The 22945-nt window shown below is 39.1% G+C and overlaps 1 protein-coding gene across 9 annotated transcripts in view; it reads left to right on the forward strand.

The window, feature by feature from the left end:
- LOC112318208 (complement receptor type 2) overlaps positions 1 to 22945 on the forward strand; it is a 153309-nt gene that overhangs the window by 7463 nt on the left and 122901 nt on the right. For 2 of the 9 annotated variants that reach the window (XM_045186096.3, XM_045186216.3), the window contains exons 2-19: positions 5471 to 5556; positions 6735 to 7124; positions 8472 to 8660; positions 8745 to 8844; positions 9079 to 9161; positions 9619 to 10026; positions 10634 to 10810; positions 10890 to 10980; positions 11275 to 11351; positions 12257 to 12664; positions 13049 to 13225; positions 13306 to 13393; positions 13749 to 13831; positions 14309 to 14701; positions 15685 to 15870; positions 17504 to 17692; positions 18342 to 18365; positions 19058 to 19133. In XM_045186096.3, the coding sequence (XP_045042031.2) occupies positions 5471 to 5556; positions 6735 to 7124; positions 8472 to 8660; positions 8745 to 8844; positions 9079 to 9161; positions 9619 to 10026; positions 10634 to 10810; positions 10890 to 10980; positions 11275 to 11351; positions 12257 to 12664; positions 13049 to 13225; positions 13306 to 13393; positions 13749 to 13831; positions 14309 to 14701; positions 15685 to 15870; positions 17504 to 17692; positions 18342 to 18365; positions 19058 to 19133 (3225 nt within the window). Of the gene's footprint in view, positions 1 to 498; positions 679 to 1987; positions 2088 to 2517; positions 2604 to 3133; positions 3533 to 4460; positions 4638 to 4719; positions 4823 to 5470; positions 5557 to 6734; positions 7125 to 8471; positions 8661 to 8744; positions 8845 to 9078; positions 9162 to 9618; positions 10027 to 10633; positions 10811 to 10889; positions 10981 to 11274; positions 11352 to 12256; positions 12665 to 13048; positions 13226 to 13305; positions 13394 to 13748; positions 13832 to 14308; positions 14702 to 15684; positions 15871 to 17503; positions 17693 to 18341; positions 18366 to 19057; positions 19134 to 22945 lie in introns of those variants that run through there. The other 7 variants (XM_045185935.3, XM_045185971.3, XM_053914638.2 and 4 more) reach the window with 7 other exon arrangements.

The raw sequence follows: 22945 nt of genomic DNA on the forward strand, positions 1-22945 counted from the left end.
CACTAGGTTAATGGAATGCAATAATGAAGGATAATAAACACACACTTTTTTATTGGTAGGAACTAAAGCTTTAATGACTAAGGAAGTAATGTTAATTCATTAAAATAATTTTAGGGAGTCTTACATGTCCAAGTTCTTTGGGCCTCTGATGTACTTTACTTTCCTGTGCTATACTAGAAAACTTTATTTATAAGGTTTTAGTTTTTATATGTGAGGTTGTGAAAAGACAAAATAACTCCAAGGTCTTTATGGAATTTTACAAAAAGTTATTTTCTCCCTCTAAAGTCTATCCTAAAATGTCTTTGAACTTCTGAGCTTATTTTTTCTGTATATGCACACATACTGCAAGATATATGTACTTTGTCTAAGAAATTATGGCCCCATTTTGGGTTTACTTTCTAAAAGTGTAAGTTGTCAAGGTAATTGGTGAAAAAACAGAAGCAGAGTAGAAGTTTTAGCCTCTCTTACTTTTGATATTCATGTGGTCTTTATCTCTAGGTCAGTGTAAGTTCCTGCCAAGGTATCCTTTTGCTAAGCCAAAAGTTCAGAGTAATCAGTCTGAATTTCCTATTGGGACATCTTTGGAATATGAATGCCTTCCTGGGTATAGCAAAAGGTCATTCTCTACCACCTGCCTAGAGACCTCCAAGTGGTCAGATGCTCAGCAATACTGTAAACGTGAGTAATCTTTGTAATAGAGGCACCTTTGGATCTATTAGTGTTTCTCTATGGGCTAACCTATTATTTTTCATGATAAATGATCAGCAAATTAGTCATCTCAATGACGGAGACTCCAGGGTTTTCCTTCTTTTCTTTTACTCCTAAGGGCATTGAGTGTTGAGGTTAAGTCACCGCAGCTGGCCCACCCTGTTTACCTGTAACTCCATGACTTTCTCTGTGTTCCCTGTACTGTGTCAGAGTGAGGTCAGAAGTTAGTATGCAAGGAATAATAGTTTCACATCATTCTTACCTCCATTTAATTCAAGAGATTTTTTCTTTAGTAACTACTAGGTATGAAGCTTTAGGCTTGATGATGGAGCTAGAGAGAACCAAAAAGTCTGCTAGTCCCTTCCTGTGAGGAAATCTTATACTAATTGTAAAGACTGGCTTTTAAACACTGTACTATCATGTAATTTCACTTATTCATAGATGAAAAACTTCTATAGGTTGTAGAGAAATAAATAATACATGCTATCTAGGAGAATTAGAGAAATCTATACATCACAAGGCAGAAGAAACATCATACACAAAAGCATGAAAATATGAAAGAACATGACTTCTTCAGAAAATAGAAAAATTCAGTACATGCTGAGGAATAGTAGTTGATGAAGTAAATTGGAGCTTCCCTGTGACAGGCCATGGATTTTTCCAATCAACGATGTTAAGTTATTGTAAGTTAAAATGTAGGTAGTGGTATGACCATATTTGTGCTTCTGAAAGATAATGCATTCATTGGTAGATGTGCATAGAAGCTGGAAACCAATGGAGACCAGAGTTAGAATGGTACATGTTGTTACTCAGTGCTCCAGTGAGAGATTACAGCTTTGATAAAATAGTTGGTTTGGAGATTTTTGGAATTCAGAGAGTAAAATTTGGTGACCAACTGAGTGAAGGGTGGGAGATAAAGAATGAGTTACCAAAAGGAAATGATGACTATTAAGTTGGTTTTTCTTTTAAGTCACAAGACTTGGTAGATGATGCCATCAACTGACAGAATATATAAAGGGAAATAGAGATTATAAGTTTTGTTGATCACAAATAATGTTTGCCTGCACACTCAGAAATATAGGCTATATGCTTTAAGTAAATACTGTTCTTGAGTTGACTATTCCCTTGGAAGATGGAAGTGTTGAAAATGTCAAAAATTTATTTGGATAAGCACAAATAAGCTAGTCAGAAAGTCCAGTCAGGTTGGGACTTACATAAAACACAAAAGGCTCCCCAAATCCTAGTCCCAAATCCTGTTTTGTTTTGTTTCCCTTTGTAGGTAAATCATGTGTAAGTCCTGGAGAACTCCTCCATGGCTCTGTCCTCACACACATGAATGTCGAGTTTGGGTCAACAATTACATATTCTTGTGACGAAGGGTGAGTTGGCAGGAGACATTTCCAGGGTACTTGGGTTTTATAGCAGTTGTTTCAGCCAGAAGCTATCTGTCTTCAAGAGGAGATCTGAGTAATTGCCACCTACCCTTCAAAATAGAGAAGCAAAAAGAGAATCACCTACCTCATCTGCTCTAGAGGCTACCGTTCAGGATTACTCACTGAAGAGGTTACCTAGAAGAGAAAGTAGCTTGGGCTACCCTTCCTCCAACTTTAAATCTCCAGCGTTACTGACCAGCAGGCAAATTTTACTTGGCTTTAGATTCTTTTATCTTTTGTATGAGTCCTTACTCCATCACTTATACTTGTCATGCATGCTATTCCATCCTTTGCCATTCTTTCAGTGGACAAAGAACTAAGCTTTCCTGAAGTATACATCTAGCTGAGAGATGATCACTCATCTCTTTGCCTTTAGATATCGACTCATTGGTGACTCATCTGCTACATGTATTATCTCAGGCAATACTGTAACCTGGGATAAGGACATGCCTTTATGTGAATGTGAGTACAATGATCCCTTTACTGTACCCAATGTGATTCTTCCTGTATCCATCTAGAGGGAAATTAGGCATCTGAATATCAAAATGTGTACCCAGACAAAGTTACACTTGGTTTGGAAATTTCTGGGCACAGAGCTGTGGTTTATGTTTTTCCAATCCGCCCCCTATTATACCACACTTTCCTTTCATTTCTCCCCTTTGATGATAAGTCATTTCATACTGAATAAGGGCTTATATCTAAATAAAATAGATCATGCCAGGTGCCTCATTTAACAATTTATCTGTATTCTGGGGGTGAGATCTAGAGATCTTATCATAGTTTTTTTTTTGACTTTACATCACGGAAGTTCCAGGCATCTTCCTACCTTGAAATCTCCTATATAATCATCTTTGAGACAAGGATATACTATTTCAACAAAATGTGTTCATTGTAGGATGAATTAGAGTTAGGTTTTCAAGACTGAAAACAAAATTCCCAGAAGGTATAACATTTAAATGTCTTCTTTCTTTTTCTACCTGGTTCCCAAAAAGCTATTCCTTGTGAGTCACCCCCAGCCATCTCCAATGGGGACTTTTCTAGCAGCAGTAGAGAGAATTTTTACTATGGAATGGTGGTGACTTATCAGTGCCTTGTTGGACAGAATGGGAAAAAGCTGTTTGACCTCGTGGGTGAGAAGTCAATATATTGCACCAGCAAAGACAATCAAGTTGGCATCTGGAGTGGCCCTCCTCCTCAGTGTATTGATCTAGTCAAATGCCCAATTCCGGAAGTTGAAAATGGAATTATAGAATCTGGATATAGACGTTCATTTTCCTTAAATGATACTTTGATGTTTAAGTGTAAGCCTGGCTTTACCATGAAAGGCAGCAACACAGTATGGTGCCAATCAAACAGTAAATGGGATCCTCCACCGCCAAGGTGCTTCAAGGGTGAGTTGCATTGAAAATTTGGTAATCTGTAAATGAAATTTGGTTGAATAGACACATCGTAGCTGTGAGAAGAGGAGGAGAAAGATGGTAGATATGGTTGGGTATCCTGGTTAAAGAATTTCAAAGTGAACTTTGAAAGTAAAATCTACATGTTGATGAGGTAGGAAATTTACTACATCCTGGAACAGTGTAAGATCTACATTAATGTAGGGAAATTTAGAAGATGCTTTAAAAAAAAAGTAGATAGTGCCAGAGTCAATGAGCAGATATTTTTCTATAACATGTACATAATTAAATTTTTTTAAATGAAGTTAAAATGAATTCTCAATCCTGTAAGTCATGCCAATGTGGGTATTTGGCTGATGTCAGAATTTAATTTAAAAATCTGTAGACATTATACATTGTCATATTGAAAATAAGGCTAGAATTAAGATTGAGTCTGTTCTCCCATTCTCTCTTTCTCCCCTACTCTTATTGAGAAATATCTGACTTACAAGACTGTGGCTACGTTCAGATCCCCCTGCCCTCACCCTACAAGGCCTAGAACCTTCATTGGACTGGTTTGGGAGCAGGAAAAATGAGGTAGATTTTGATGGTAGAAATGTATTACCAAAGTTTTGTTCCTCTGACTACTGTATCAGTGAGAAGAAAACCACAATCATTTTAGTTAAATAAACTGGGAAATGGTGAGTAAATGTAATGTTTCCTGGTACATTGAGAGAGAAAGCACATGGGTGCATGGTTCATCACGTATAAAAAGGTAATGGATGTTAGCCCACTCCACATCACTAAAGGACTCTGCTTTACATTGGGAGAGTTGACATGACCACCTTCATCTCACCCCTGACGACTTCAAGCTGGCTTAGGTTGTTGAGAAGAAAGTTCTTATTTCAGAAATAAAAGGCCTCTGGTCCTATTCTTTCCTCAGGGTGCCTACCACCTCCACATATCTACCATGGTAATTATAACAAAATGGATAAGGAATTCTTTGCAATTGGACAGGAAGTGTCCTACAGCTGTGAGCCTGGGTACAGTCTCATTGGAGCTAACCCTATGCAGTGTACATCCTTGGGAACCTGGAGCCACACAGCCCCCAAATGTGAAGGTGCCTAAAGCTCTATTCTGCTTTAAGGAAACTCAGCTGTTTCCTCAGTCTTCATGTGCCAGCTCTGTCTCTTTTTTCCTAGTGGAATCATGTGATGCCGTTCCAGACCAACTTCCCAACGGCCGGGTGGTGGCTCCTCCTAATCTGCAGCTTGGGGCAGAGGTTTCTTTTGTTTGTAATGAGGGGTGAGTGTGAGGTGTCGGGGTCTGAAATGAGACCTATGACTTACAGCTATGCATTGCACAATGTGATCTCTAAACACCGTTACTGTATTTTCCTCCTTCTGGTCCTTTCCCTCCTGTTCTTTATCATTTCTGCCTAAGAATCCTGTTATTAACCAAATCTTACTGGTTTTCTTCAAGTGTAGGTATTGTACATGGTCAGCAAAAAGTGAGCATTATCCACTTGTCATTGAAAAAGCAAAGTCTGAGGTCCGAAGAGAAGTCTCCTCTTATGGAGAATGAATAGATGATGGGGGTATAGTGAGGGGGACTCTTTGGGAGAAGCTTAGGGAACAAGATCTTTGCTATTTTCTTCGCTGAAAACTGAGGTTTTTTCCTTCTAAATGGTCAAGAGAATCTTGAAATGCAGAAGCCAAAGAGAAAAAGAATTTTTAAAAAATTTATAATCATTAGGATTTTTTTCTCTGCTTTCACCTGGTCTGAAGTCATGACATAGTTGAACTGATTCACAATCTTGGACCTTTTCGTTAAGCCTAAAATGCTTTAAAAAACTGAGCTCATTAATACCACATGTTTGAGAGATGTGATGAATCCCATGCAACTGAGAATTGGTCTCTTCTGGTGATGAATTGCTACCCCTTATTGTTTAAGGTACCGGTTAAGTGGCAAATCTTCTAGCCAGTGTGTCTCAGAAGGAATGAGAGTGCGCTGGAGTAATTACTTCCCTGTCTGTGAACGTGAGTAGAAGCAAAAATAAGTGTGAATCTTACCTCTTGATTTTTGGTGTTACCACGCATTTATCAATTACAACATCTCATCCGTATGTGTACTTTGAACATGGACATGCCACTCTTCTGTATGTTCTAGAATGCAGACCCAAAAGAAAGGTATTCAGTTGACTACATATTTATTGAGTGTTCTATTTATATTAAGATAAAGGCTCTGGAAAGTTACCCCACTGTAACTGAGTAGCACATCTGTGTTGCCGTGGTTTGGCCCTATGTTCTTATCCCACTTCCTCTACTGATGAGCAACTCTTGGAGCTAAACGGAAATCCACCAGCAGTTCTGAGGTTGGCACTTTTCCTTCATTCTGAGACTCACTGAGGAAAGGTGTGTGCACATACCAACACAGCTATAAAGCACTAACATTAACACAAGAATATAAAGGACATGAGGTCATTATTCCAAATCCCCGACCACTTCCTGAGGCTTTTTCAAAAGGATGCAGCATCACAGGGTGACAAATGTCTGCAGTGTGGCTGCAGTGTCTTTAGTAGAGGGACAGAATGTCCTTTCACCACTTGTAGCCCCAGTTGTGTGCTTGAAACAGGCGTCAAATAATTTCTACATTCCAGGTATTGTACTTGCCCCTTTTAGGCCTTTTATCTCTCTCTGGGTTCCCATTATAACATTATGAAGTAGCTTGATTTATATGATACACTAGGAAACTGAGGCTTAGAGATGGTAATACTTGCCTAAGGTCACACAGCTATTGAACGGCAGTGGGGATTTGAAACCAGGTCACCTGAGCCCACGTTTCATTAGTCCATGATGCCCCCACATGTGATTAGCATGTCATTAACACATATTTTCATGGGCTGCTTGCCTTTGTTTTATTAAAATTGATTAGAATCAGAACTAGTTAATCAATACTGTTTTATTGTCACTGTTTGGTCAAGATGATGCCTGTAAGTTCTATATTGATTTGTTTGCTGAGGATCAAGTGAAAGGTAAGAATTTAGGATCTTTGGTATAAGTAGGACTATGAGAAAGAAATAAACTATACACATTTCTAACTCTGTTTTTGATAAAGTGACATATCCTATATTTGGACCTTTAATCTAAGTTTGAATCTTTTTGTTGTCATAATCAACATCACCACATATTTCTTTCTTTTCCTTTTTAACTTTCAGGGATTTCTTGCGACCCTCCTCCTCCAATCAAAAATGGTCGTAATGGTTATGTTTCTGGCCCCGTAGCTCTTAATGCTTTAGTGAGGTACAGCTGTTCGCCTGCCTACCGCCTCATTGGAGAAAGAAACCTTTTTTGTGTTAGTAAAGACCAAGTGAAAGGAATCTGGGATAAAGCGGCTCCTACATGTGAATATTTCAACAGGAAGATTAATTGCTCTGAGCCCATCGTACCGGGGGGACACAAAAGTAAAATATCTAGGCTACCATATAGACATGGGGATTCTGTGACATTTATCTGTAACACCAACTTCACCATGAAAGGAAACAAGACTGTTTGGTGCCAAGCAAATGCAAAATGGGGACCTACACCGCTGCCAGTCTGTGAGAGTGGTGAGTAGAAAGGAAATTAAACCGAGTTGGGAGGGTGGGTCCTTGCATTTCTGTGCAGGTGGAGTTTTGTAGCATTCTGAAGGAAGAACAGTGTCAATGTGTGAATGGTGGGGGTGAGGGTGGAAGCATGGCCAGGGTGAAAATGATCATTTCCCTGGGGTATTTTTTTTTTAGTTGTAAAGGATATAATGTTCATTCAACAAGCATCAATAGAACAAATATTTTAAATTATGATGGGGAAAAGTAACTGAACATACCTAATAATTGAATTGAATAAAGTCTCACACGATTGGGAGCCAGAGTCTGTTAGTGCTGTGTGAATTGTGTGGTTTTAAACCATATATCTGAGTTAATGTTAAACTGAGAAGAAATGTGAGGTCTGTTAGCAAAATTACACCCCATGGACTCAACACTTACCTGTAAATAGCTGCTAATACAGCCTGGCAAAAGTGGTGCCCTGTTCTATGTGACCTCTATAACACTTTCTGAAGTGATCCAGTATTTTTCCAAATCATCTCCCCAGTCATAACATTTCAACTCAACTGGCTTTATAAGTGAGTCTTCATTAATTTTTATTTAGTTGGGTTTAAGCTGTTGCTGAAATCTAAGTCTGAACTTCTGTCATAAAATTACAGTAACTGGCATGTTTGAGAAATATTTTACCATCAAAAAAATTCGCTATTTATTTACTTAGTGGAGATAAAACCAATTTTACAATAATTAACAGAATAAAAAAACTATTATTGGAAAATATGATTTTATGTGTATACTTATAAACAAATATATAATCTCAGAGGTAAGGAAGATCTGCAGATAGCCACTACATGAGGTGACCGTACAAAAGAATTAAGCCTTTATAAAGATTTAGGCAGATCTTTATGTATTTACATGGAAAGATATCATATGTTATTAAGCAAAGAAAGAAAGGCAGAGAATCAGATGTGAGTGCACATAGTGTCACCCAGTATGTGTACATATATCTATAACATGTAGGATCCCACAAAACTCTATTACTAATATCTAGCAGGGTAACCCCTTAATAATATGTTACTTTTGGAGCAGAGAATAAGCTTATGCGGAGGTGAGAGTATCTGTGAAAATGGACTATTTTTTGATCATGGATATTTTTCACAAAATGAATCATAAAGTAACTAACTATAAAAAATAATGAGCTATTTGTGGTATAAAGTGGATATGATTAAATCACACTTGTTTGACCTTAAAAACGTCGAGTTGAAAATTCATGACGACTTGCTATTTATTTGGATCCATGTACTATGTCCACATGTTTATTGTGTAGGATATTTCATCTAATGGCCTTTTTTTAAAAAATGTGTGTGTGTAAAGATGTCCCCCTGGAGTGCCCACCGCTTCCCAGGATCCCCAACGGAAACCACACAGGAAACAATGTTGGCCCCTTTGTCCCTGGACTGTCTGTGAATTACCGCTGTGAACCTGGTTACTTGCTTGTTGGAGACGAAACCATTCGTTGTTTGTCTTCAGGAGACTGGAGTGCTGCCATTCCAAAATGTGAAGGTACCCAAATTGACAATCGATTTTCAGAAATTAGGCTATTCTGTTATTGGCCATGCCTTGTGCATCTTTGGCGTGTTTCCATAGAGGCTCGGTGTGCACCTCCAGGACCACTGCTCAATGGGAAGATAAAGGAGCCCCCAAGTCTTCAGGCTGGCGTAACTGTGAGCTTTTCCTGTAATGAAGGGTGAGTGTCTGGAGGGCCTGTGCGATTTAACCCTTTGGGCTTCTCTGTGCACGGTGACCTGTGAAGGCTCCTCTGTGAGGATCTGTGGAGAGCCTGGGGTGAGGTTGTGACAGACAATGCTAGTAAGAGTTGATGCACACAAATCAAATACATTTACCTGGGACTTTAAGTAGAGATTATTGGCCCATATCAACAACTGCCTGATAGTTCTGAATGACCACCCTCTGTCTACAGGTATAGATTAGAAGGCCCAACTTCGAGTCAGTGTGTGATTACTAGGCAGAGCGCTTTATGGACCAGGATGCCAGTGTGTAAAGGTAGGTCATACAAAATGTGGTCTGCTACTGGTTCCTTGTCTGAGGCTCAAGAGGACACTAAATCTTTTGACAAAAAGCTTTTTGTTGGAGAACAAATATCTCTCCTAGACATCTCTAAGGGTTATAACTGAAGCACGTTTCAGTTACCTCTTTATTCTCTGTTTATTCAAGGAAGGCAGGGTTCCTAGGCTTTTCTTTCTCTAAAATCTAAGTAGACTTGTAAGCTGGGCCATGCACGTAAAGGAGATAATATATTCAGTAAAAGAAATCCAAGGATCAGCAGAAATCCTGGAATAGATCATATTTTTTTATTATATTCCTATAGCTGCCTTGATTGGTTTATTAAAGATTGAAGTATCCTAGGTCTGGGAACCTAAGAGATGAGAGTGGCATCAAGTCTGTGGCTTTGTTTGTAGCTCAGCTGCAATCTTGTGATTTGTCTCTGTAATTTCTCTAGAAATTCTTTGCCCACCACCTCCTTCTATTCTCAATGGAAGACATACAGGCAACCCTTCAATGAATGTTCCATATGGAAGCACAGTCACTTACACCTGTGACCCAGGCCCAGAGAAAGGAGTGAACTTCATCCTGACTGGGGAGACCACAATCCGTTGTACCAATGATAGTCAGAAGACTGGGACCTGGAGTGCCCCTGCCCCACGCTGCGAACTTTCTATTTCTGGGATTCAGTGTCCACCTCCCCAGATCCTTAGAGGCCAAATACAGTCTGGGCAGAAAGATCAATATTCGTATAATAACACTGTGGTATTTGCTTGCTTGTCTGGCTTCACCTTGAAAGGTAGGAAGGAAATACGATGTAATGGCCAAGGCATCTGGGAGCCACCCCCACCAGTCTGTGAAAAGGGTGAGTGTTCCAATACCAACAAAAGATGCTACTGATTGAGCCTTTCAAAGAATTAAAGGAATGGGTTGTGGACTTAGGCAGGGCCTTTTCCAGTTTCTACTCCCCTCAATTTTACTAAATACTACAGTGTTTATGAATTATGTAGAATGTTTTTTTTTTAACACTGCCCCCACTGTTGGTCCATTTCGTGGAAGTATCCTTGGGGAAAATAACATTAGGGAACACTAAGTTGCTCATTTGTTTAGGGAATAAAAATGCTTGTTTGTCCTAATACTGATATCTTAGAAGGGAAGTCAGCAAAGCCCCCACCCCATGGGAATACTAGAATCTCCCATGACAGCATACAAGGCGATTCCTTAAGAAAGGAAGAGACAAGACAGAAGCTAAAGCACTGAGTGGGAATTGAAGAAAATCTGCAGCAGCCTAGAGCAGAAAAGAGGAAAAGATCAGAACCACGATCTAAAATTACCCCAAACTGGGCTGTAACACGCCTTCTGTATCATACAACTGATGCTAGAGGGAAATTATAGCATTTATGCAAATTTCTTTGGTTGTTTCCTCCTGTTGCTGTTGTTTATGTAAGAGACATTTTCTTCCTTCCCTCTAGAGTGCCAAGCCCCTCCTAAAATCCTCAATGGGCACAAGGAAGATGGACACAGAATCCGCTTTGAACCTGGAACATCTGTAAAATATAGCTGTGACCCTGGCTACGTGCTGGTGGGAGAAGAATCCATACGTTGTACCTCTGTGGGGGTGTGGACACCCACTGCCCCCAAATGCAAAGGTGCCAGGCTTTACATGCATATGGTTTATGATTTTGAGATTGTGTTGAGTTGATTTCTCATCCTAGTCTCTTTTTTTAGGGGCAGAGTGTGAACCTATAGGAAAGCATCTCTATAGAAAACCCCAGGCTCGATTTATTAGACCAGATGTTAACTCTTCTTGTGATGAAGGGTGAGTGAGTGCTGGCTCACCTGAGGTAGGGCTGCTTATCCCTGCACACTGCAAGCTCTGTGTAAGAGTTTACTGCAAAGACCTGTCTCTGTCACATGTTCATGGAAGTGTTGATTGTGCTATTTTTTCCATGTGTGGGAACTATGCCTGTGCAATGGCTGATGGAGCTGATTCTGGCTACATTTTTGTTCCTATTGCTTCTTGTCCTGAACGTGGTGAGTCTGCTATAGAGCCGATAGCTCTTGCTTAGCTTAGTGTTCACTAGATGGCAAAATGACGTGACTGTATCTCTAGGTACCGGTTAGGTGAGAGTGTTTATCAGCTGTGTCGAGGCACGATTCCTTGGTTTATGGAGATTCGTCTTTGTAAAGGTGAGTAGCATAGATAACAGAGAAATTGAAATAATGTGAGACCTATGCATGCCCTGGGAGATTTGTGTTTTAGGCTATGTTTTGAGAATAAGAATATTAAACTCTGCTCCATTAACTTCGTCAAGTTTTGCTGTCTCTCTACAGTCACCTCTCTCTACTTCAAAGCATAGCAACCACTTAATTTAAATGTATTCAGTTGCTGATCCTCTCTTGTGATTTAGGAGTATAAGATGATGAAAGCAGTGAGTATATGAGCCACCATGCTTAATTTGGGGTTCACTGTATTTTAGTGGAGAAAAAGGAGATTGGTATGGGATCTGATCTCTTATTCTATCTACTGCATCATATGATCATGGGTGATTTATGTAACTTCTCTGAAACTTTAGCCCCTCATCTGTAAAGTCAGCACAAGAATGCAGACTTCAAAGTTATTATAATTAAGTGGTACTATCCCTACTTTGTAAATGAGAATATTACCCATCAAAAAGTAGATGCTCAATCGACAATAAATATTCTTGACTAAACTATCATATCACCTCAACACAAAGAAGGCACTCCAAAAATACTTAACTTTATATGCTCCTGTGCCTTTTAGACACCTATTGTTTATTAAAAACCAACATTTTAATTAACAATTTCCCACTGGTTTTGACTGCCTCACGATATGATATTGATGTACACGCTCACTTTTAACAAAGATTTCCATTACAGAAGTCTTTTCTATGAATCCTGTTTAAACTGAATTTTGCACATCTAACGAGCTTTGACATAACTCAGATCATCAAAACTCACCCATATCCTCCAGGAAATGTGATACCAATGGTTTCATGACCAGGTTCATGTCCCCTCTTTGGTTTCTAACACTGAAACAGATTCCTTTACTTAGTCACTTCTCATCTCTCCAGAAATCACCTGCCCACCACCCCCTGTTATCTACAATGGGACACACACAGGCAGTTCCTCAGAAGACATGCTGTATGGAACCGCAGTCACGTATACGTGTAACCCTGGGCCCGAGAAAGGAGTGGAATTCAGCCTCGTTGGGGAAAGCACCATCCACTGTACAAGCAACAGTGAAGAGCAAGGCATCTGGAGCGGCCCTGCTCCTCTGTGTAAACTTTCCCTCCCTGCTGTCTGGTGCTCATATGCCAATGTTGCAAATGGACACAAGATATCTGGCAAGGAAGCCCCATATTTCTACAATGACAGTGTGACATTCGAGTGTGATGATGGATTTACTTTGAAGGGCAGCAGTCAGATTCGTTGCAAAGCCAATAACACCTGGGATCCTGAAATACCCATGTGTGAAAAAGGTAAAACCAAATGGAGAAAAATAGGGGGTATTTACTGAACTATTCTTATCTCCCACCCAAAACTAGAGTCATGGGAAAAGTTGATGGGGCACAAATTACTCTCCTGCTTCTTCCATCTGTAACAGAATGTTCCATGCGTGTTTTATATGTTCTTCGTGTAAATACCTCTTGTATCCAGAGTATATTCAGGGCAGATAATGACAGGACCTGATTAAAGATGTCTTAGTTCTTCCAAAAGTACAGAAAGCAGTTAGTATTTAATTAGAGCTTTGTGATCCTTGGCTTAAATGTTTAAGATTGTCTATTGTCAAATTTTGTACACTTAATGTTCTAGAATGTAAATTCCTTTGTTGTTGGTATTTATGTGGGGAGTTTTCTCTTCAGACTGCCAGCCACCTTCTGGGCTCCTCCATGGTCAGCACACAGGTGGAAACAGGGTCCTCTTTGTCTCTGGGATGACTGTAGACTACACCTGTGACCCTGGCTACTTGCTTGTGGGCAACAGATCCATTCACTGTATGCCTTCAGGAAATTGGAGTCCTTCTGCCCCTCGGTGTGAAGGTACTTTCAGTTCCAGAGTTGCCTTTCTCTTTGATACCAGGCATGTATAAGTAATTCCAATTCCAACCTTCTTCCTCTAGAAGCACCATGTCAGCCTGTGGGAGAAGATGTTCAAGAGCTTCCAGGTGATCCCCATGTGATTCCAGTTAATACATCCTGTCATGACGGGTGAGTATGAAATGGTCCATTCAGAGAGGCTCTCCTCTTGGTTTTGTGCAGTATTTCGACCCTCAGCTTGTCTTGATGACTCTTGTTAGAGGTTTCTCACTGCCACACTCCCAGGGAATGTGAGGTTCCAAAGGTCCAACTAACATCTCTGACTTTTTAGGTCTTTCTTCACCTGGAAATGGCTTTGCTGTGAGCAACTCTAAATCTAATAGTTTTCTTATTTGGAGGGTCTAGTGTTTTAATTTCTCTTTACCGAAATTCTTGTTTAGGAGAGCCTCTGCATCTGTGGTGTGAGGAGGCTCGGTTTCAGAGATGTGACATTGAGAAGAAGCAGTATATTATAATCTCTCTCTAGGTACCAGCTGACTGGACACACTTATCGGAAGTGTCAAGATGCTGAGAATGGGGTTTGGTTCCAAAAGATTCCACTCTGTGAAGGTAAGACAGCTTAAAGTTGTCAGTGGGGTAGGAGGGCATTAGAGCGGCAGGCCATTGAGGAACTACCGGTCTTCGTGCTCTGTCCCAGTGTGCCTCAGATAAGAAGGGTCTTCCACTGTTTGGTCATCACTGTGTCACTGGGAAGCAAAGCTGTCAAGTAGAAACTGAGTATTTGGCACACATCTGCTAAGTTATATTTATATGCTATGGATATATATTATATATATATTTTAAATTTATGGTAATATAGCTGTGTTTCTTTCACTCACTATTTTACTGCACTTTTAAATAAGTTTAAAATGAATACATATTATATAATCAAAATATTAATAAAACTGTTTTAAAGAAAACATTGTACAACAAATCATATTATAGTCATGTGCTATAACACAGTTGCAAAGCTTCATTTGGACCTGAATGATGACTGTTCACCTCGGTGCACTTGCTAAAGCAGAACTTCCTGAATCTCTTCTGCAGCTATTCACTGTCCACCTCCACCGATGACTGACAATGGGAGGCACACCGGTATGATGGCAGAACACTTTCTGTATGGAACTGAAATCTCTTATGAATGTGACCAAGGATTCTCTCTTCTGGGAGAGAAAACTATACGCTGCATAAGTGATCCTCAAGGACACGGATCTTGGAGTAGAGCACCCCCACAGTGCTTAAAACCTCTGCCTGTGACCCATTGCTCTAACCCAGAAGTCAAACATGGATACAAGCTTAATAAAACTCGTTCGTCATATTCCCACAATGACATTGTATATGTTGCCTGCAACCCCGGCTTCATCATGAATGGCAGTAACTTGATCCGGTGTCATTCCAATAACAAATGGGTGCCAGGTATACCAACTTGTATCAAAATGGGTAAGTTATCTTAAGACATTAACTATGGGATGGTGCTCAAAATAAGGACAAAGATTTTTTGAATCTGCACTTGCTTGATGTTTGACCTAAAGGAAGTATGTAATAGCTTGCTTAACAAGATACATGCCTTATCTTCTCACCCAATTCTTTTCTTCTTTTTTCCTTTTTAAGTGGGTTGAGCTAAATATATGAAAGGACAATGGTTAATTGGCAAATGGATGGTGTCTACAAAATCTATTATTTTTTCTAAATTAGAATGATAAGAACGCACCTACCATGGGGCGAGGGGTCAATGACGTGTCTTGATAATTGGATATTTAAGGCTGTAAAACCAGCCAGAAAGAGAACTTTGGGTTTTCTGAGGAGTGAAGCTGGCCTTTGGACCCTTTGAATTCTCTCTCTTGTAATTTTTATTTATCATTTGTCAGTTTTATTTCTGTCAGTGACTAGGTGACTATCTATGATAGAGGGTGGCAATTTGGGACCCAAGAACTGAGTTGAAGTCACCAGAATGGTTATCTTTGGCCAACATAATATTCTCATTTTAAGTGAAACACGTATCTACAGCCCAAGATGAATGTTGAACCTCTGATTTAGTGAGGGTTCCCTCTGCTCTCCTGCAAGGCAGCAGTTGCTTGAACTGGGTTTCGGCTGTCATTTTTTAGAAGAGTTCTCTCTTCTTTGTGATATCTAAAGGGAAAAGGGAAGACTACTCTTGGCTGATAGATTACAGTTGTGGGCTGCAGCCGTAGGTGTTTCATTATCTTACTTTTGACATTTCTCTTCAGATCATGTACAGCATACATAGACACATGGGGGCAACTCTCTGTCCAGTGCTGCTGGGTTTGGGTGGAATGGATATGACTAGATACCAATCAGTTGGCTTGCTGCCTGCCTTCCTTCTCTATGGCCATCACCCACAGGAAGTGTTGGCTATGCGTTCCTCTGTGCTAAACGAAACACCCTTTTTATTGGTGTCTAAGCCCTCGTAGGATGTCAACCTCCATTTAAGATCCCCCATGGGAATCATACTGGTGAAGATATAGCTCGATTTTCTGCCGGAATGTCAGTCCTGTACAGCTGTGACGAAGGCTACCTGCTGGTGGGAGACGCACTCCTTTACTGCACACGTGAGGGAACCTGGAGTCAGCCTGCCCCTTCTTGTAAAGGTGCATTACCTGCTTAATAGTTTAAATCAAATTTGTCCTGAGTAGATATATTCAGTTAGGTGCTTTCAACTTAAAATTAGCAAATAAGTGCCTTAATGAGATCATTTAATGAAATGCATCTTAATCAGATTAATATATTAATTAATCTAAATACCACAAAATAAGAAAAATGACGGAGGGTATAGTTTATCTGGTGAGTGATCAAGTAGGTAGTCGTTTAAGTATAGAAAATGGAAATGTTTACATAAATTAAACAACCAAAGTATATTACACCGTGATAACAATTTTGATAAGTATGCATCTGACAAAATACTAATGAAAAAGTACAGTGACTTTTTAAAATGTATTTCCTTTGAGTGATGGTGGGATTATGGGTAAATATTTTTTATAAGAGTTTCAGAATGTCATTTTATTAGGTGTATAGAATATGAGAAGTGAGTTAAAATGAGGGGGGACCCAAAAAACCTGGAGCATTTTTATTAAAAAATTGTGTATTTATTCTTGCTTGTTTAAACTTCAGTCACCTTCAAAGCACTCTCCATTTGATGCAATACACCTATTGAGACATTTTTTCCACTGCTCAAAACAGTTTTTGAACTCATCAATTTGGGTGCCTTTTAGTGCTTCTGCCTTTTTTTTGTTTCACCTCTTCCGCATTGGCAAAATGTTTCCCTTTGAGGACTTTTTTCATCTGGGGCACAAAAAAAAATAGTCACCTGAGGTGAGATCAGGTGAATAAGGAGGGTGAGGTATGGGGGTCATGCCTTTTTTTGGTCAAAAACTGCTGACCAGTCAGTGCTGTGTGGGCAGGTGTGCCTGTAAATCACCCATCACAAAATGGACAAATATGCTGAAAGAGTTTTTAAAAAAAATTCAGAGGCTGAACACAGCCTCTCACAGAAATGTCAGCTGGCATCACAAAGTGGCAGCATACTGATACAGATAGGTTCCTAGAACACTCACATAGTGGGGGAAGCCTGTACTACAAGGGGCCCACCCTCCAGAGGATAATTACAATTTGGGGGTCCCTCCTCATAGGCAATATTTGCCGAGCATTTTTTCCTGTGTGTCTGATACTGTACACAGCATTTGAGTGCATTGTCATTTAATCTTTCTGAGAACCATATGAAGTTGGTACCATTTTTATTCCTATATTAGAGATGAAGTCTCAGTAGAACAAAGAGATTTGTAACTTTTCCAAAGTCACGTCATAGGAAGGACTAGCATCAGGATTCAAATCCAAAAATCTCACAGTATTGACCCCTACACTGAAGAGATGAAAGAAAAAAGGAGGAAGCATTACACATATGAAGAATTGGAGAGTAAGAGTCAACAGTGATAAAACAGTAATTCACAATTCCTACCCATTTAGCCCTCACAATTTCCCTGGCCAGTCATTAAAATTAACCAGCTATTAGTTTAGAAACTAAAACAAAAGGAAGGAAAATAATCATGGTTTAAATTACCTAGAGGTTATTGAGATAGATGGCTGACACTGAAAGGCTTTACCTACGTTATCATTTTGTTATTTCAATGAGGCTTTACTACTGAGCATGAACTAAGTGGGTTCTGTAAAACTTTTCATTAGGGGCAGATTCTACCTCACTGGTAAATTAGATTCCTTTGATTTCAGAGGTAAACTGTAGCTTCCCAGAGTATATGAATGGAATGCAGAAGGGGCTGGAGTCTGGGAAAAAGTATCAGTATGGCGCGATTGTTACTTTGGAGTGTGAAGAAGGGTATACCCTAGAAGGCAGTCCCCAGAGCCAGTGCCAGGAGGATCTTGGATGGAACCCTCCGCTGGCTGTTTGCCGATCACAAAGTAAGTACAAGGGACTTTGCTGGCACTTGTCTCACTGGAGAAAAGCGACTGAGGGATATCCCTCAATGTTAGGGATTCACGGGTTTTAAATTGATGTAGGCCAGTAAGCAGTGGTACAGTAACAGACAAATTTGAAGTTGGCTGTCTATTCTAGAAAAAGCAAAACTTTCTGAGGACAAGGGAAGTAAAGAAAAAAAAAAAAAGAGGAACACTAACTTAAAAGGTACAAAACTCACGACCTTACATTTTGTAAGGGGCTGCCGCTGAGACTTCCCTTGTTGCTGCATCTTGATTTATAAGGGCTTACCAAGTTGACAGGGACCTCAAAAAGTATGTTAACAAACCAGTCATAGCAGTTAATATTTGCATTCTAAACTGAGAAATCCCTGCCTATATTGTTTTTTTAGTTCATGAGTACCCCATCTGACTTAATTAAAAAAGTGAAAATTCTTAACAAGTTCAATGAGTTGCAATATAAGAAATGAGGGAAGAGTGGGTAAAACTGAGGTTCCAATTCATCCTTTTAAGTAGACTTGAGAGAGAGGAATGTGAACTTAGAACGCGAACTTCAGGAGAGTGCCGTGGGATTCTGGGCTATGTTGATTCATGCAGCTAGACTAATATGTTCATAATTTTGGATTTTCCTTAGGCTCACTTGCTCCTCTTCTTTGTGGTAAGTTTTCTTAAATAATTAAGAAACTTTCTAATGATTTATACAAAATTTATATAAAATTTGAGGTCTTACATTCTGCCTGAGTGTTACCATTTTTTCTCTTTAACTCCTAAGGAATTATCTTTTTTGGTGTTTTAAGGAAAGTTGAATGTGCCCTTCACATTGCAACCTGTCGCTTTTGGATAGAATTGAATAAATAATTTGAACAGCCAGCTATTCCCAGTTTTTAAATTGAAAGTTTATTTTATATTTGGTCTTGGTCTTTTGCATGATCTGGCACTATCAGAATAGGCTGGCTTATTCTACTATAGAAAAATATATTTCACAACTGAGAATTAAATACTGTCATGCAAAGTCATAGGCTCCTGGTGTCCCCGGCTCCTAACTTGACCCCACTGACAAGAACATTACTAATAAAACGGAAAGGAACAGAGAAGCCCAACAGAACTTGACTGGAGCCCCGTGGTCAAATGCTTGGCGGCGCTTTAGATTAAATGTGGAATGTGTTGAATCAGAAAAACCCTAAGTCCAACTATGATTATTTAGGAATTCTGTATTTATATGGCTCAGAAATGGTAAGTATAAAAGTAGTGTGCCGTATTCTCCTCCACTAGGAATAGTCTCCATAATCGCTTCAAAACTCTTTATGTAACATTTTCCTGCCATTTGATACTTGCTTTTTTGTTTTCTAGGTCTTTCTGCAGGTTTTGTGATTCTTATCTGCTTGACTGGTGTCGTCTTACACATGATATTAAAATACAGAGTACAGTAAGTTCAATGCATGCTTAACCAAAATTCACTACAGGTTTCAGCTTCTTGCCTGAAACCAAACACAGCAGCACAAGTTACAAGAAAGGAATATAGTAATGTGAGAATTGGAATACAGTGTCTTATGCTATATACAGGAAGCCCTATCTGTAAGATCTTAAAAGATATTGAACATTTATTTAAATGGTATATAATCAAATGACACATTAGAAAAACAGAATTCTAGAAAACAGAAAGAAAAAAAATCCTAGAGGTACCAACTACAGATATTTTGGTATATTCCTATCTGATCTTTTTCTCGTATTCTTTTTTTCTTTGCTCTTTTTAAACTAAAATTTTGATAGTATAGTCCCTCTGCCTAATATTTTTCACTTTGCACATGTACATACTTTGTGTCTTTATATCATGCTTTCTTTTTTATGACATAATAGCATGTTATATGTATTTCTGCATTGTGGAAATGTAGGTGGCTTCCCATTGATCTTAATAAAGATATGAGGAATACCTCTTAATAAATTTCACATGTACATGTACTTATTTCCAGTGCTTGTATTTCTGGAATTACTAAGGATAAGTGTATGATGTTTTAAGATATTTAATAAATATTACAAGTGATTTTCCAGAAAGTTTGTTCTAACTTGACCAAATATCAAATGATTAATATATTTGTGTTTGTTGTATCTGTGTATGTATTTCTGTATGTTGTGTTTCTGGACTCCTTTTTCTGCTTTATTGATATGTCCATTTTATCAAGACCACTTTGTGCTGCCCTCGCCAGATGGGTGGGCATCGTCCTACAAACCGAAAAGTCACCAGTTTGATTCCCAGTCAGGGCATGTGCTTGGGCTATGGGGTTCTGTGCTCTGCCCTGCTGGGCACTTACAGAAGGCAGAAGGCAATCAATTGATGCTTCTCTCTCACATCAACATTTCTTTCCCTCTCATTCTCCCTCCCTCTCTACAATAAATTTTTAAAAAAATTTTAAAGAAAAAAAAGCTACTTTGTGTTTAATAAGTATGGCTTCCTACTATTCTACTATTTGGTAGGGCAGGAATCCCCTCACTATAAATTTTTTTTTTAGAGTAGCTTCCTCTATTCTCTTATATTTGTTCTTTCAGGTGACTTTTCGACCACTTGTCATTTTCTAACGATAAATATGTTGTGATTGCATTTATATGTATAGATTACTTTGCGAGAAATTTGTCTTTTCTGTAATGTTTTCCTATTCAGAAACATACTAGGCCTTTCTTCTGTTCAAGTAATCTTTCACTCAGTTGTTGTTTTCATAACTGCTTAAGTATATTACTAGGTTTCTGTGTTTTGTTATGTTATGTATTACTATACAGCATTTAGACATACTGGTACTGGTTTTTGATTTACTCATTTTTAATACATTTGAATCTATAATGTTGCTGAAGTATATCATTAATATTTGGTGAGGATGCAAAACACATAATTAGTATTTGAGATTTTTGATCAGAAAAAGTTCCACATTGAAGGAGTTTTTTTGTTGTTGTTGCCTCTCCGTCTTTGGGCAAGGTCAAGTGAAGGAGCTGTTTTAGGTGAGATTTAAGAGAGTGTAGACAAGAATGGAAGCTCGTACAGGTAGAAGGAGCCATCTGAGTAAAGACCCAGAGGCTTATCATTCTGCCATTTACTGTGAGAACTACATAAACAGTTTGACACAACTGGGAAATAGGTAAAGGTGGCGTAGGTTAAAGCGGAGGCGATGGAATAAAAGCCCCATTTGGCACATAAGTCTGGTGGAAGCTACAGGATATTTTGGCATGTGCAAAGAATACATTATCAGCAAATGACACCATCATGTGTCTGCCTGGGAATGTTCTGTGTGCATAAGTTCTTATGTACTGTACATGACAGTGTTAGGGAAGATAATCAGATGAAGTCTTACTAAGTCTCAAGTTCCAGTGCGGGATGGCCAGGTCATGTCACCCCAAACATATCACTTACAACTCCAGCAAAAGTTTCTTTAATAGACCAAGTCACCTGGATCTTTTATTTAGCACACAGCCAGTATCATCTGATTACATTGTTCACAGTTATATGTCTAAACTAAGATCAGACAGGAAGGGACTACATTGAAACTATGCAATGATGGCATCGATGAACTTGGGTAGTCTGTTCTAAGCCTGGGAGGACCCTAGCAGGGCAGGTCCAGCAAGGGTCTACAGGTGGGGTGTACTTCAGTCTGTCATGTTTGCCAGAGGATGGTGCTGTGAATGACTTCAGGAGAAAGGGCATTCTATGACCAAATAAGATGGAAAAATCCTGCAAACTATATTTTTCTCATGGAGATTCACAAAATCACCATGAGAATAAATTCCTGTAATAAAGGAGCCAGTTGATGTTTTTTAAACTGGAGTTTCCCAAACTAATTTGACTGCTCAACTCTTTTTTTCTTACATAATGCTTTTAACATCCCTTGGAACTGATCTGCACTTAATAGACAATTGGGGAATCTAGGAATGTGGTCAGAAGCTAAATCATCAAAAGCCTGCAGGCTGTAACAAGGAGTTGGGATTTATTTTATAGGAACTTAAGCAAGGAAAAAAGATATTCAGATTTGCACTTTCACAAAGTGGCAGGATTGAGCCATCAGCCAAAGCAGCAGTGGCAAGGGATCGAGAGGATGGAACAGATGTAAGAGGAATCTTCACTATTAAGACTACAAGATTCCCAGAACTGTGTATCCTGTTGGATGTAGGGAGAAGCGGGCACAGAGAATGAGTCAAGAGGAGCTCACTGGGTGGTCCCAATGTTTCACCAAAAAAGGAGAGGGACAGGTTTGTGGGGAAAGATGATGACTTCAGTTCTGACCATGCCACTGTGTGGCACCTGTGATGTAGGACTCAAGAGACATGGCCTGGACTCAAGCAGCTGATATTTAACTCACAGTTGAAGCTTTCGGACCAAAAAGAACATGGAAGATAGAAATAGGGATGAAGCCAATTTCAGAAGGACTGTAATGCTTAAAAGGCAGGAAGGGGAGGAACCGTCCGAGGTAGGAAGAAAGTTAGGAGAGAGTAGTTTCACAGAATTGAAGAGAGAAAAGGGTCTCAAGAAAAAAATTAGGATGTCATTTGCATGGCTTTCCTCACAGGAAGTTAAGAGGTAATTTTAGCCAAGAGTAATTACAAATTTAAATAAATAGAAAATGTGGTCTCTATCTCTTTCCTTCATTCTCTTTCCTAAGTTGCTATCAGGGCATGGCATGTGTAAGAGTATTTTCAACCTTTGGAAATGCCTACAAACTCAAATAATTCATAGTGTTCCAGTCTGATTATTATTAACTTTATTAGCGTAATTATCTCACATGCTACTGTTTAAGTGTCTCAACTGATATGAACCAAACAAGTTCAATTTATTTTTTGAAAGTTGATATAGACATTTGAGCTGCCTTGAATACTTTTAGTAAATGAGATGAATAATCATTTTAAAATGGATGGAGAGCAGGATCACAGCTCGGGTGGGGGGAAGTTAGGGGGTGGAGCAAAAAGGAAAAAAGACTCATGGACATTGACAACAGTGTGGTGATGCTGGGGGATGGAGGCATAAGGGGACTAAATGGTAATGAAAAAAAATAAATAAGTAAAATTAAAAATTAAAATGATGTCTTCCATGAACATGGACAATGGTGTGGGGATTGACTGAGGGAGTTGGGGCATGTGCTTGGTGGAGGGGGACAAAGGGGGAAAATTGGGACAACTAAAACAGCATTAAAATTAAAATATTTAAATAAAAAATTCAAAAAAATTCAAAAAAGATGCCCTGTAACCAAATTGAATATTTAT

The sequence above is a fragment of the Desmodus rotundus genome, chromosome 12 (genome assembly GCF_022682495.2).
Source record: "Desmodus rotundus isolate HL8 chromosome 12, HLdesRot8A.1, whole genome shotgun sequence".
NCBI classification, from domain to species: Eukaryota; Metazoa; Chordata; class Mammalia; order Chiroptera; family Phyllostomidae; genus Desmodus; species Desmodus rotundus.